The 12,562-nt window shown below is 32.6% G+C and overlaps 2 protein-coding genes and 1 non-coding gene across 3 annotated transcripts; 2 read left to right on the top strand and 1 right to left on the bottom strand.

The window, feature by feature from the left end:
* The first annotated feature begins 877 nt into the window (after positions 1-877).
* On the top strand, positions 878-950 carry TRNAR-UCU (transfer RNA arginine (anticodon UCU)). Its single transcript has one exon. It is a non-coding gene; the product is annotated as a tRNA-Arg (tRNA).
* A 118-nt stretch (positions 951-1,068) lies between these two features.
* LOC140009350 (uncharacterized) lies at positions 1,069-3,304 on the bottom strand. The gene has a single exon (XM_072054553.1). The coding sequence runs from the start codon at positions 2,793-2,795 to the stop codon at positions 1,290-1,292; it is 1,506 nt and encodes a 501-aa protein (XP_071910654.1). The 5' UTR covers positions 2,796-3,304; the 3' UTR covers positions 1,069-1,289.
* Positions 3,305-8,570: 5,266 nt separating this feature from the next.
* On the top strand, positions 8,571-12,333 carry LOC113694711 (F-box protein PP2-A15). Its single transcript, XM_027213564.2, has 3 exons — positions 8,571-9,250; positions 10,030-10,148; positions 11,706-12,333. Exons 1-3 carry the CDS (start codon positions 8,942-8,944, stop codon positions 12,163-12,165), a joined length of 888 nt encoding a protein of 295 aa, XP_027069365.1. The 5' UTR covers positions 8,571-8,941; the 3' UTR covers positions 12,166-12,333.
* Positions 12,334-12,562: the final 229 nt, after the last annotated feature.

Genomic DNA, 12,562 nt, shown 5'->3' with positions numbered 1-12,562 from the left:
AATAAAATTCCTCAATGTTTCCATTGAAAAGCCTTATATTTAATGAAACTCTCAAGAAGACAATTTCCTCTCCATATTAAAAGTTCCACCTTAAGCTAGGCGTTGTAGTTGGATGTAACAACATAAGAAAAAAAGGGTACGAGTGCAAGTCACGCAAATGTAGAGCTTTTAGTCCTTTTTTTTTTTTTTTTTTGAAGGAAGAGCTTTTAGTCCTAATGAATGATTTTTAGTTGGGGTATTAGAGCTCTAAGTCCTTAAAATTTAGATAAAACCAAATGTGGTCCTAAATGTTTTAGTTTTTATCCACATTTAGTTCTAATGATTGATTTTTACCAATTACTATCATAATCTATTTATGTGGCACCAACAAAATTTTAAAAAAATTAAAAAAATAAATAAAATAAAGTTGCTAGCTGTAATTTATAATAATATATGACTAATTATTCATATACTGGTCATGTGAATAATTATTTTTTACCTAAATTTTTTTTTCAATTGAACTTTTGTATATTTCAAATTAACTCACATGATCAGCACATAAATAATTGGTCCTTTTTTGGCCAACAATATTAATTTCAAAATTTTAAATTCTTTTAAAAAATTTAATTGCTGGAATATAACAGCATGTGACCGAATTTCAATAACAATTAGTAAAAATTAGGCAACAAGACTAAATGCACTTAAGGATTAAAACATTGCTTTCTTTCAAAATTTAGGAATTAAAAGTGCTTACGCCCTAAACATTCCAAATTTTAGGAATTGAAAGCGCTCATGCTGAGTCCAAAATTGCAATTCTTTGAGAATAATAAATTGAAATATGGTTATATCATTTATGCATCGTAAAAATATACAGAGTATAATTACATTGAACAAATGAGCGCCCATGGCCTAATGGATAAGGCGTCTGACTTCTAATCAGGCGATTGTGGGTTCGAGTCCCACTGGGCGTGCAACTGATGGATCATTTTTGCAGATTTCTTGCAAATGTTAACTACTACTCAGTTCTTATTACCACAAGAAGACTATGACTTTAATAAAAAAAAATCTTTAAAAAGAAATTTTGGAATATGTCTCCAACAACCATTGGTGGTTTCCACCTACTGAGCGTGCAACTGATGGATTATTTTTGGAGAATTCTTCCAAATGTTTAACTACTTCTCAGTTCCTATTACTACAAGAAGACTATATGACTTTCTAAATCTTTAAAAAGAAATTTTGGAATATGTCTACAACCACCATTGGTGGTTTCCACCTACTCTGTCCCAGTTTCGTCTAACCTACTGTACAATTCATCCTGTAATGGATGAAGGGTCGCTCTTCCTTGACGATTGATGCTGCTGCTGCTGCTGTTGGTAAACATCAAGCAACTCAAGCTCCTTCTGTCGAATTAGAAGCATCATTCTTTCATTCTCTAACCTTAATCTGTCATTGCTAAGCTTGTCCCTTTCCATTTCCCTTTCCTTCTTGCTACTGAATTTCACCCATTTTAATCTCTGCTTCTCAAGCTCAAAGGCTTCGCTTTGGAATCCTACATGCCTCTCCTCCAATTGCAACAGCCGATTTTTTATCCACTGCCTTTTCTCTGCCGAATTCTTGCTTTCATCTTGCAGCACTTTCATTAATTCAGTGCTCATTTGCTGAACCAAGGGGGGAAGAAAAATGCCTTTTCGCTGCCTCTTCCTCGAGCATCTTTCATCAGGGGTGTCATCATCTTCCTCGGGGTGGCCGTGTTCATAACCGCTTGCTCCACCTTCAACTACATCATCCTCATACTCGTCATCGTCGTCGTCATCGTCGTCATCCTCGTCATTATCTTCTTCAAAACTCCGCCCTTTAGTCGTTTTCGATCCCTCCACCTCACACCTGGCTAGATTAGGTGGAGTAGAGGCATTTTCTGATGTATGCAAACACCTTTGCTGCTGCTGCATCTGTGATGATGGCTCTACTCCTCCGACCTCCGTCGACTGCTGAGCAGCTCCACTGCTGCTAGCACCGCCAGTACCACCGTGACCACAACTATTATGATAAGCACACATTTCTCTGAAGAACAAGTGCTTAGAGCTCAACAATTTCTTCACTTCTTCCTTCATTTTGGCCGACAAATGGTCCATCGTATCAAGCAAACTCTGATTCTCCACAACTCTGCAAGCAGTCCCCTTTCCAAGAATATCATTTACCCTCTTGTACCTCTTATTCAAATCATTGAACTTATCCTCACACTGCTGTGGAGACACAAAGAACCCTCTCTCCATCATCGCCCTCGACACTGATTTCCACTTTCCCTTCTTCTGCAGAACACCACCGGCCCCCTTCTTTTTCCCAGCAGGATCATTTCCTTCAGAGCCAACCTCATCACCGATGTAAAATACCACCATTATCAACAACCTCACCATATTATCAGTCCACTTCATTCTCTGCCAAGGAGATATTTTTCTCATCCCATCAGTATCAGCACTGTTTTCAGTGCCAAGCCCAGGCTCATCATCATCACTGGGTGCTAAAGCTTGGTTCTTGGCCTTAGCAGAAAAAGGGTAGGCTTGTTTTGAAGAAAGCTGAGCGTGTTGGGGGTGGTGGTGCTGGTCGGCCTCGTGATGGCCAAAGACAACCATTGGGTGGTGTGATGGCGGTGGTGGTGGTTGAAGCTGTTGTTGTGGTGGTTGTGGCTGCATGTGGTGTGGGTTCTGTGTGGTTTGCCCTTGGGGTAATTGGTGGTGCAGTGATATTTCCAGCCCTAGCATTCCTGAACCCATATTTGAATACATTCCTCCACCGGCAGCCATACCATCAGATTCCATTCAGCTTACTTTTTTTCTTAAATAAAGTTGTACATATATTTCTAAACTACTTCAAAAAAAAATGAAATCTTGAATATCCAAATTTAGCAAAAATCGCATGATCTAATACAAATACATTTATCCCAAATCTAAATGTTAAGCTAACAATAATAAGATTGATAATGAAATGTTAGAAGTTCAAAAAAAAAAAGAGAGAGAGAGAGAGAGAGTACCAAATTTGTAAAGTGAAACTTGGAGGAATACTCAAGAATGTGTTAGAAGGAAAGTGCTTTAATAACAGAAACTAGTTTTGGGCAGTGTTATAAAGCATCATTATAGAGAGAAAGATTGATAAAAAGAGAGAGAGAGAGAGAGAGAGAGAGAGAGGAGCTTTACCGGGGGTGCAATACCAGGAGAGATGCAGATGGATCGGGACGGGCGGAAGGAAGGAGCGTGCAGTCTATACAGGGGGAAGAGCAGCAGCTGGTTTTAGACAGTAGACAGACGCGAGACAGACATTAGGGGGGCTGGCAGTAACTAGTAAGACGGCCTGCCCATTGTTTTAGGCTTTCATTTCATCAGCAGCCTTGCCTTGTTAAAGGTGGTGGGATTGGAGAAGTGAGTCCACAGGATTGTTGCAAAACAGTCGTCCCCCTTTGACGATTTTTGACCGTTCTTTGCTCTGTTTGTTTAACTAATAATAAATCCTAGCCGTTCATTCAGGGAGACTTGGCGGTGGGACCGGCGTTGAAACGTATAGGATTTTATACTGAGAGCTGAGAGAGTGCCGGTCGGGCAGAACTCAGAACTCGGAACCCCCCCCCCCCCCCCACATCTTCACGTTTTCTACTTTTCTTTAAGGAGCATTAAAATACTAGTGGCTGCGTTTGGACTGAGTGTTTTTGCACCTGTTTTTGAAAAACTGTTTTTCACATTCCAAATGCTACAGTAAATGTGTATTTCGAAAACAACTTCAAAAACACCATATCCAAGCAATATATCAAAAACAACTCCAAATATATTTCAATTATGTATATTTAATTTGTATATTTTAATAAGTATATTTCAATTTGTATATTTTAATTATGTATTTTAATATGTATATTTCAATTATGTATTTTAATATATTTTAATATGTATATTTCAAATATGTATTTTAATATGTATATTTCAATTATGTATAGTATATATATTGTATTAATATAAATATATTTATTTCAATTATGTATAATATTATATATATTATATAAATTGAAATAAATATTATATATTTATATAAATATATTTATTTATATATAAATTTATAAATATATTTATTCAATTTTGTTTTATAATATATATTAATATGTATATTTCAATTATGTATATTATACATAAATTATATTAATAATAATGTATATTATATATATTATACATTTCTAATATTATATATTTATACATACATATTATAAATATTTTATTTTATTTATAATATATTTATAATATATTTACATAAATATTATAGGTTATATAAATTATATATAATATAATATATAATATATTATACATTTATATAAATGTACATTTATACATAATATATAAATATTTATGTATATTTATAATATACATGTATATTATGTATAATATATAATATAATACATTTATAATACATTTATACATTTATATTAATATACATAATATTAATTTTACATTTATACATAATATTAATACATGTATACATTTATATTAATTATATTAATACATTTCTACATAATATTAATATATATTTACAATATATTAATTTATACATTTATATAATATTTATTTATAATTTATACATTTTAAATAATATACACTTATACATTTAAATTTACATTTATATAATGTATTACATATAATATTATACATTTATACATTTATATTAATATACATAATATTAATTTTACATTTATACATAATATCAATACATATATACATTTATATTAATTATATAAATACATTTCTACATAATATTAATATATATTTATAATATATTAATTTATACATTTATAATATTCATTTATAATTTATACATTTATAATAATATACACTTATAATTTATAATATATTTATAATATTCATTTATAATTTATACACTTATAATAATATACACTTATACATTTATAAATATATTTATATTATGTATTATATATAATATAATACATTTATATATTTTTATATGAATATATAAATATATTAATTTATAAATATATATATAAATGTATTATAAATGTATAAATGTATATTTATATAAATATATATAATTTATAATTTATACATTTATACATTTATATAATATTCATTTATAATTTATACATTTATAATAATATACATCTATACATTTGTAAATATAAATGTATTATAAATGCATAAATGTATATTTATATAAAAATATAAAAATTATAATATTCTAAAAATACTCAAAAATATGTTTCAAAAATACCTCTAAAAATAATCCAAAAAAATCTACAGTAAAAGTTTTTCATATAGTTTTTGAAAAACAACCCAAAAAACAACTAATCCAAACGGACTTATTTTTCAGATTCAAAATGCTACAGTAGTGTTTTTGAAAAACAAACCAAAAAACAACTAATCCAAACGGAGTAAGTTTTAAAAAATTCCTGCTACTTACTATTAAGCTGTCTTCCTTAAAGGTTTGGTCTTCACTTCACTTCACCCTACTATTAAGTATTAAGCAGCAAAACATGTAATATAGCAGGTAGTTATATTATGAGTACTTATAAACAGCGGAAAATAAATAAGAGTATCCGCAAAAGTTGCTACGGATTCTACTGGTCAATTAAATAAACTAGATAGGGAAATCTTTCTTTTTTTTTTTTCGACAACGATAATAATTATATAACCTATTCTATCCTAATTTATATGGAAAAGAGAGCCTAAAGAGTATTGTATCAGGATCTAACAGATATACAGACCTGATTAGATCAAAGAGATATTTTAACGCTATTTTTAATTTTTTTAAATTACAGATAAAATTTGAACCCGTATTTATAATCCAACACCCAACGCCGCCGCGGGGGGGTGTTAAGTCCTCTTTGACAGCGACTGAGCAAAGTCTAAAGCTCTTGGTGGTTTAGGAAACTTTTTTTCTTGTTTGTTTGTAAAAGTCTAAAGCTCGAGATAAAAGTGAAAAAAAAAAAAGAGGTTTACTATTATTTGGCCAACCGATACGTGACATGAAATCATAATGTCGCCTTTGTGCGTGTGCGGTCAGTTTTCCTAATTCGGCCTCCTTTTGGTCCCACCAGAAGAGATTAAAAGAAAAAAAAAATCATGGGACCGCAAAAGAAGATATGTAGCGTGGGCTGCGGGCTTGGACGTCTTTCCAAGTAGAATAATTTAAAAAGAAAAAAAATCATAAGTTTGCCTAAAATGTGACCCAACGGAATTCAAAAGATGACATAAGGCCCTGTACAAGTTATCCAGACAGAACCAAACTTACACCCCAAGAAAACGCCCGGTTTCTCATACCTCTGGTTATTCGTGGAAAACTTGGAGGCCCCCCCCCCCCCCCCGGCCCCCCTTTTTTTATTTTTTTTATTTGCCCGATACACAATATAAATGTTTACTGCACACTCTCGATGTGTGTGCATTTATTAAAATATTTACAAATTTTTAATGATACTTGTTGAGATCAATTTTTTGTAATGAGAATTGGTTTTATATTTTTTTAATACATACATAAAAAAATAGCATTTACATAAATAAAATATACAAATAGTAAGAGGGTAGGAGGAAACGTGACAGTGGATGTATAATAATACATGAAGAATAATTTAAGAAAATTATAATGTGATAGCTTGTAATTTACACCAAAAAGCGACCTCTTCCTTTGTATATAGTTTTTGTATATAGTTTTTTGTTTGCTTCTGATCTCTAGTATTCAGTTTATGATAAAGTTTTTCGCTTGTATTTATCATTTAATAACAGAAAATATTAAAGTTTAAATGCCCCCAGTCCCCGGGCCGCTCACTATCGACTAGGGAGCATTGAAAAGGTAATTTCGGGCTTCTTTGAGGAAAAAGTTGTACTTTAATTGTAGAAAAATTAAACCAATTTGTCAAAATTACGTTGGACATCTTGAGATATTCAAACCATTCGAGTTTTAATTCAATGAGGCTCTTTTTGATAACTTAATTGAGTATTTAAATTTCATAGATTCAAATCTTAATATGTTCAGATGTATTTAATAACTAAACGTATAACATCATAATTAACTAAATGGCCATGAATTATTTAAACAAAACATATTCAAAAAAATAAGTGATAATTTATCTATTTATAATTTAATGTAAAATACGTCAAATATTAAAATTTCAGTACTTAACAACCCACTAGCTTAAAATATTCAGATTTCAAATTTATCAAACCTATGCTGATCATTTAATGCGCTCCTGTGAGATATAACACATTTGACTTTTTCTTATTCTATACGATATAATTGTTTAATGTCTTATTTGATAACTCAATTTAACACTTAAATTTAATGATTTCATATTTTAACATGTTCAGACATGTTTGATAACAAAAACTAAAATATCTGAATTAATCAGGTAACACTAAATATTTCAAATAAAACTTACTTGATGTAATATACATTTAAATATATATTAGATTTAATATCTAATAATTTAATAATTCAATAAATTTAAATTCCAAATTTCAGACTTCAAAATTCATTTATTACACACACGTGTCATATGTTAGCGCAGCTATTAACTTCTGTATCAGCCAACAAAAACAAAAGGGATAATTTCAGAAACCTCCCCTGAGGTTTTTAGAAATTTCATTAGGCTCCCTTAAAATTTTAAAAATTACACTTACCTCCCTTGATTTGATAGTTTTAATAACAAAATATTAAAATAATATTGATTTGGTCAAATTTTTAAATGATTACCCAAAATGCCCTTGTGTAATGAGTTTTAATTTATTTTTCTATACAATTATAAGATTATTTAGTATAATTATAAGGAAAGTATGCCAAATTTTTCATGTTCATATTTACTATTTGATAAACAACTATAATAATAATTTTATCACTATGATATGATACTTTTAATGGTATTTTATTATGGATTTAGATTTTTAAGATAGAAAAAAATGTTGAAATAATTTATTTAAATTTTATTAATTTACAAACATTTTTGGATTAGCTGTTTTTTTTGAAAAATTTTACTGTAGCAATATATATGAAAATTTTTTACTATAAAAATTTTTAAAATATTTAATATATTGTATGGATGAAATGTTTTTTGAGTTATTGTGTATTACTGTAATATTGTATTTGAAAAACTTGTTTTTGAAAAAATGGCCAATCCAAACGGTCATAATTTAGTAGTGATTTTGGGTAATTTCTTTTTGATTTATTGTTAATTTTTATACCAAAACATAGAAAATAAAAATCATTAAAAACATTGGATTACATATAAAATTAACTCGTAAAAAAAATCACTAGTTTGACATTTAATTACAATAGAAATTAAAGGCAATAGTGGTAGTTCTATAGTTTTATTGGCGAAAAAAAAAATAAGAAGGAAAAAAATGAAAAAAAATTTAAAACTCATTCTAAGTATAAGCATACCATATAAAGGAATTTCATTAAAATATTTAAGGGTAAAAGTATCAGTTTAAATGACATGGGATGTATATATAATTTTCAAAACCTTAGGAGAGCTTAGTGAAATTGATAGAAACCTCAGGGGAGTTTTCTGAAATTATCCCAAAACAAAAAGAGGAGACTCGGGTTTGTCTACGACCGAAATACAATCATAGAACAATACCCAAGAAAAACAAGAAAGGACCGAAGCACAAGAACAATCTTCAACAAAAGAAATGGAAGAAATCGGTAACAGACATGCCAAAAAAAAGTAATAGAAAATTCAATTTAATTCAACCGCCTTCCATAATCCACCTCCCTGAGTCTCGTTCTTCACCGCGTCCCTCATAATTCACCCTCCCCGTGTCCGCCAATTTCCACCACCGCTATTCCCGGCGACGCCACCACCTCCCTTCACCCTGTCAGAAGTAAATACAAGAATCATGATTTGACCACCCCACGACCACCGTCCCAAAAGAAACGGGAAGTCCCCCGAGAAAGGGAAAAAAAAGGAGGAAGAAGAAAAGAATCTATGGGCGCATCGTTATCCAACTTAACGGAGAACGGAGCGGCGAACGGTGGACCAGGGTTGGGGGATATACCGGAAAGTTGCGTGGCGTGTGTTTTTTTATACTTAACCCCCCCTGAGATATGCAACTTGGCTCGGCTCAACCGCGCTTTCCGCGGCGCCGCTTCCTCCGATGCTGTCTGGGAAGCTAAGCTGCCACCTAACTACCAACAACTCCTTGAACTATTTCCTCCAGAACGCTACCAAAAATTATCCAAAAAAGACATCTTTGCTCTCCTCTCCCGCCCTGTCCTCTTTGACGATGGATATAAGGCATGTTCTTCTTTCATTTCCTTTGCTTTTATCTTTATCCTTTAATTATTCGTTTGTTTGCTCGGTTCTCGCTGTAGTCTTTGTAATTGTTATGGTTTTTTAGTCTGTTTAAGAATTTTATTTCCCCCCTGCGATTAGGATACGAATGAATTGAACTTTTGTGCTTCTTTTTTTTCCCCTCGAGCTTTTGAGATTAATTGTTTCTTGAAAACTTTCTCCTGGATGCCTATTTGCTAGTGAGTACAGGTTTATGGGTGAAATCCTGAAAAGGTTAATTTGATTCAATGGGTAATCGGTTCTGCTGTGGGGTTTTCTTATTAGTACTAGTTTTATATTATTTTTCTACGTAATGTACTGATCTTTATTTTATTTTATTTTTTTTTGTCAAATATCAACTTTAATGTATAGGTACTGATCTTTATTTGTTTACTGTACGTTTGTGTGACGTGCGGGTGTTGAGGAGTGAAATTGATTTTAAAAACTGAAATTTGAAGGAATAGGCGGGTGCCCATTTGCTGGATTAATAAAACTAGATGTGGGCTTGGTGTCATTTTTTTGGGGCAATAAATTGTAGTGAGGTGTCACTGCAACTTAGTATGAAGCTTGAGTTATGTTCTATTATGATGTGCTTTTGTTTAGATAGAAGCTGGAGTCTCGAGTGGATTTTGCTTAATTTTGAGGGAAAAGACAGTAGCATCACGTATATAAGTCTTTTATTTTGCAGTTAGGATGATTCTGTCTCTAATTTACGTGGTCTTTTTGACCTTGGAGAACTACAGGAAATATGGCTGGACAGGGTGACTGGAAGGGCTTGCATGTCTATCTCTGCAAAAGCGATGACCATTACGGGGATTGAAGACCGCAGATACTGGAACTGGATTCCTACTGATGAATCTAGGTAAGTTTCAAATAGTCGACCAAAGTGGTTCTGATGGTGAAGTTCTATTCCATTCTGGACAATTGAGATTGCCCTGTTCTCTTTGTTGTTTTTGATTTATTTAAGATTTGTCCAAGTAGTGGAAAAATAATTTATTTAAAATTCCTTCATGTGTATTGAACTGGTCGTGCATATCTTATTTTCTTCTTAATGTCATGGTTTTGTCTCTTTAATCAGACAATGATTGTGTGTAGTTTGTTTTCGATGATGCTTCATAGTATGGGAAATAGTTAATTAGATGCTTACTATCATACACTTTCCCCTTCGCATAACTTGCTCGCTAGTGGTGCAAACTAAATCCATTGTTTTCATTCTGTCAAATATTGACTTTCTCATTGGAAGATATGTATTTTCTGTCCTTTTCTTAGCATAAAAAGAAGGTTTGGTTCTTGTCATGGTGTGTGTTCACTATCTTGTTGTCTTCTTCTCAATTAACATTTATGGAAAATCTCTGAGCACCTGATATTGAGCCTCTTGGATGAATTTATGCTTATGTATGGCACTATTGAAGATCAAGGCTAGTTTTATCCATCTTGGAATTAATATTTTGCTGATTAATTGGAGACTGAAGAAAATTTAATGCTTTTATGGAGAAATCTTGTTCATTCGAAAAAAGGGACAGGAAAAAGGTGGGATTTTCAATCAAAGGTTGCATTTTGAGGAATATGAACAACAGCTTCGATGGGCTTATCTTTATTTCAGTTTAAGCTTCCTGATGAACTGTTGATACTCAATTTCTAATCATTGGTTCCTTCAGATCCATCTAGCGGACATATATTTAATTTTCTCATCAGCTGGTATAATGTTGTTGATCTTAGAAATCCTTGTTCTTTTTGAAGGATGGTTTGTCCATGCTAGTTCTTCACATTTGACAAATCAATTTTCTCGGAGTTTGTCTTACTAGTACTTAAACGTGCACCCTGAAAATGTCCTGTAGTGTACTTTAGACCTTCCTGTGACTGATGTTTTACATCTTTAGCTCCAGTTGCGAAAAGGGATTATCGGAGCCTGTAACATGCTTTAAGAGCTTGGCCATTGTAAATTGACATCAACGGTCGTGGGGATTAGAGAAACGTCGTTATCTCTTGGACGTGATGTTTATCTTAGTTGCATGTGGATGCGGTACTCAATGTAACTACATCAAATGTTTTATCTTTCTTGGGATGGGTGTTTGAGGAACTGAGCCAGTTGTCCTTTGCCATGTTTTGCATTCCATGTTGTGTTTGAGGCTTGTAATGTATCTTTACATAGTAAAAAGCTTCGCCAGATGGTTTTGCCTTCATGTATCATCTTGCTCTCCTTCGACTGTAATGAGGAACTTTGGTTTAAAATCTGAAAAGGTGGGCTTGCAATTTGGTGCCTGATAGTGTCTAGATAAGAATATTTTTTGTATGCTGCTTCCACACTATTATTCACAGATGGGTTTACTTGGTTTGAAATCTTTTATTTTTCTATTGGCGGACAATAATGCTGAGCTGATATCGGAAAACTGTTCGGTTAAATGCCGTTAATTTGCAGATTTCAGGTTGTTGCATATCTGCAGCAAATATGGTGGTTTGAAGTGGATGGCATTGTAAAATTCCCCTTTCCACCTGATATCTACTCTCTGTCGTTTAGACTTCATCTTGGAAGGTCTTCTAAAAGGCTTTTACGACGTGTTTGCTATGATCATACTCATGGATGGGATATAAAACCAGTACGATTTGAATTGTCGACCTCAGATGGCCAACAAGCATCAAGCGAGTGCTGTTTGGATGACACTGAGCAGGAAGAGGCAACCGGGAGCCAGAAACGTGGATGCTGGGTTGACTATAAGGTTGGCGAGTTCATTATCAGTGGGTCTGATCCTGTTACTGAGGTCAGTTTTTCAATGAAACAGATAGATTGTACACATTCAAAAGGTGGGCTTTGTGTAGATTCAGTGTCCATTATGCCCAGTGATTTGGGAGAATGTCGAAGAAGAGGGGTTTTGAAGTGACCGGTTACTGGTGTATCACTACTGTATTTTCTAGTTTTATCATTGACCCAGAAAGTTTTAGTTGGGTTTTGTCATACAGCTTGTACACCTGGAAGCATTTCACAGATGTGATCTTTTACTGTTTTCCTAAAGGTACATGTCTTCTGGCTGTGTACCAGTTTTCATTCAGTTTTGCTCCAAAACTAGCTCTTTGTAGAAAGATCCAGAGTTGCCCTGTGTATCCCTTCTTTAAACCAGAAACAAGCTTTCTAACAGGTAAGCAAAGTGAATGTTGTTACTTAAAATGCCCACGTGTGGCATTTCAGAAAATTTTTGCCGTCTTGTTGGGACAAATGGCTATGTTTAAACTGTGTCTGTCATCTTACAAGCAGTACCGCATAACTTTTGCAAATCTAAG

Source organism: Coffea arabica, chromosome 6e (genome assembly GCF_036785885.1).
Source record: "Coffea arabica cultivar ET-39 chromosome 6e, Coffea Arabica ET-39 HiFi, whole genome shotgun sequence".
NCBI lineage: Eukaryota > Viridiplantae > Streptophyta > Magnoliopsida > Gentianales > Rubiaceae > Coffea > Coffea arabica.
This window is presented reverse-complemented; position numbering and strand designations above follow the sequence as displayed.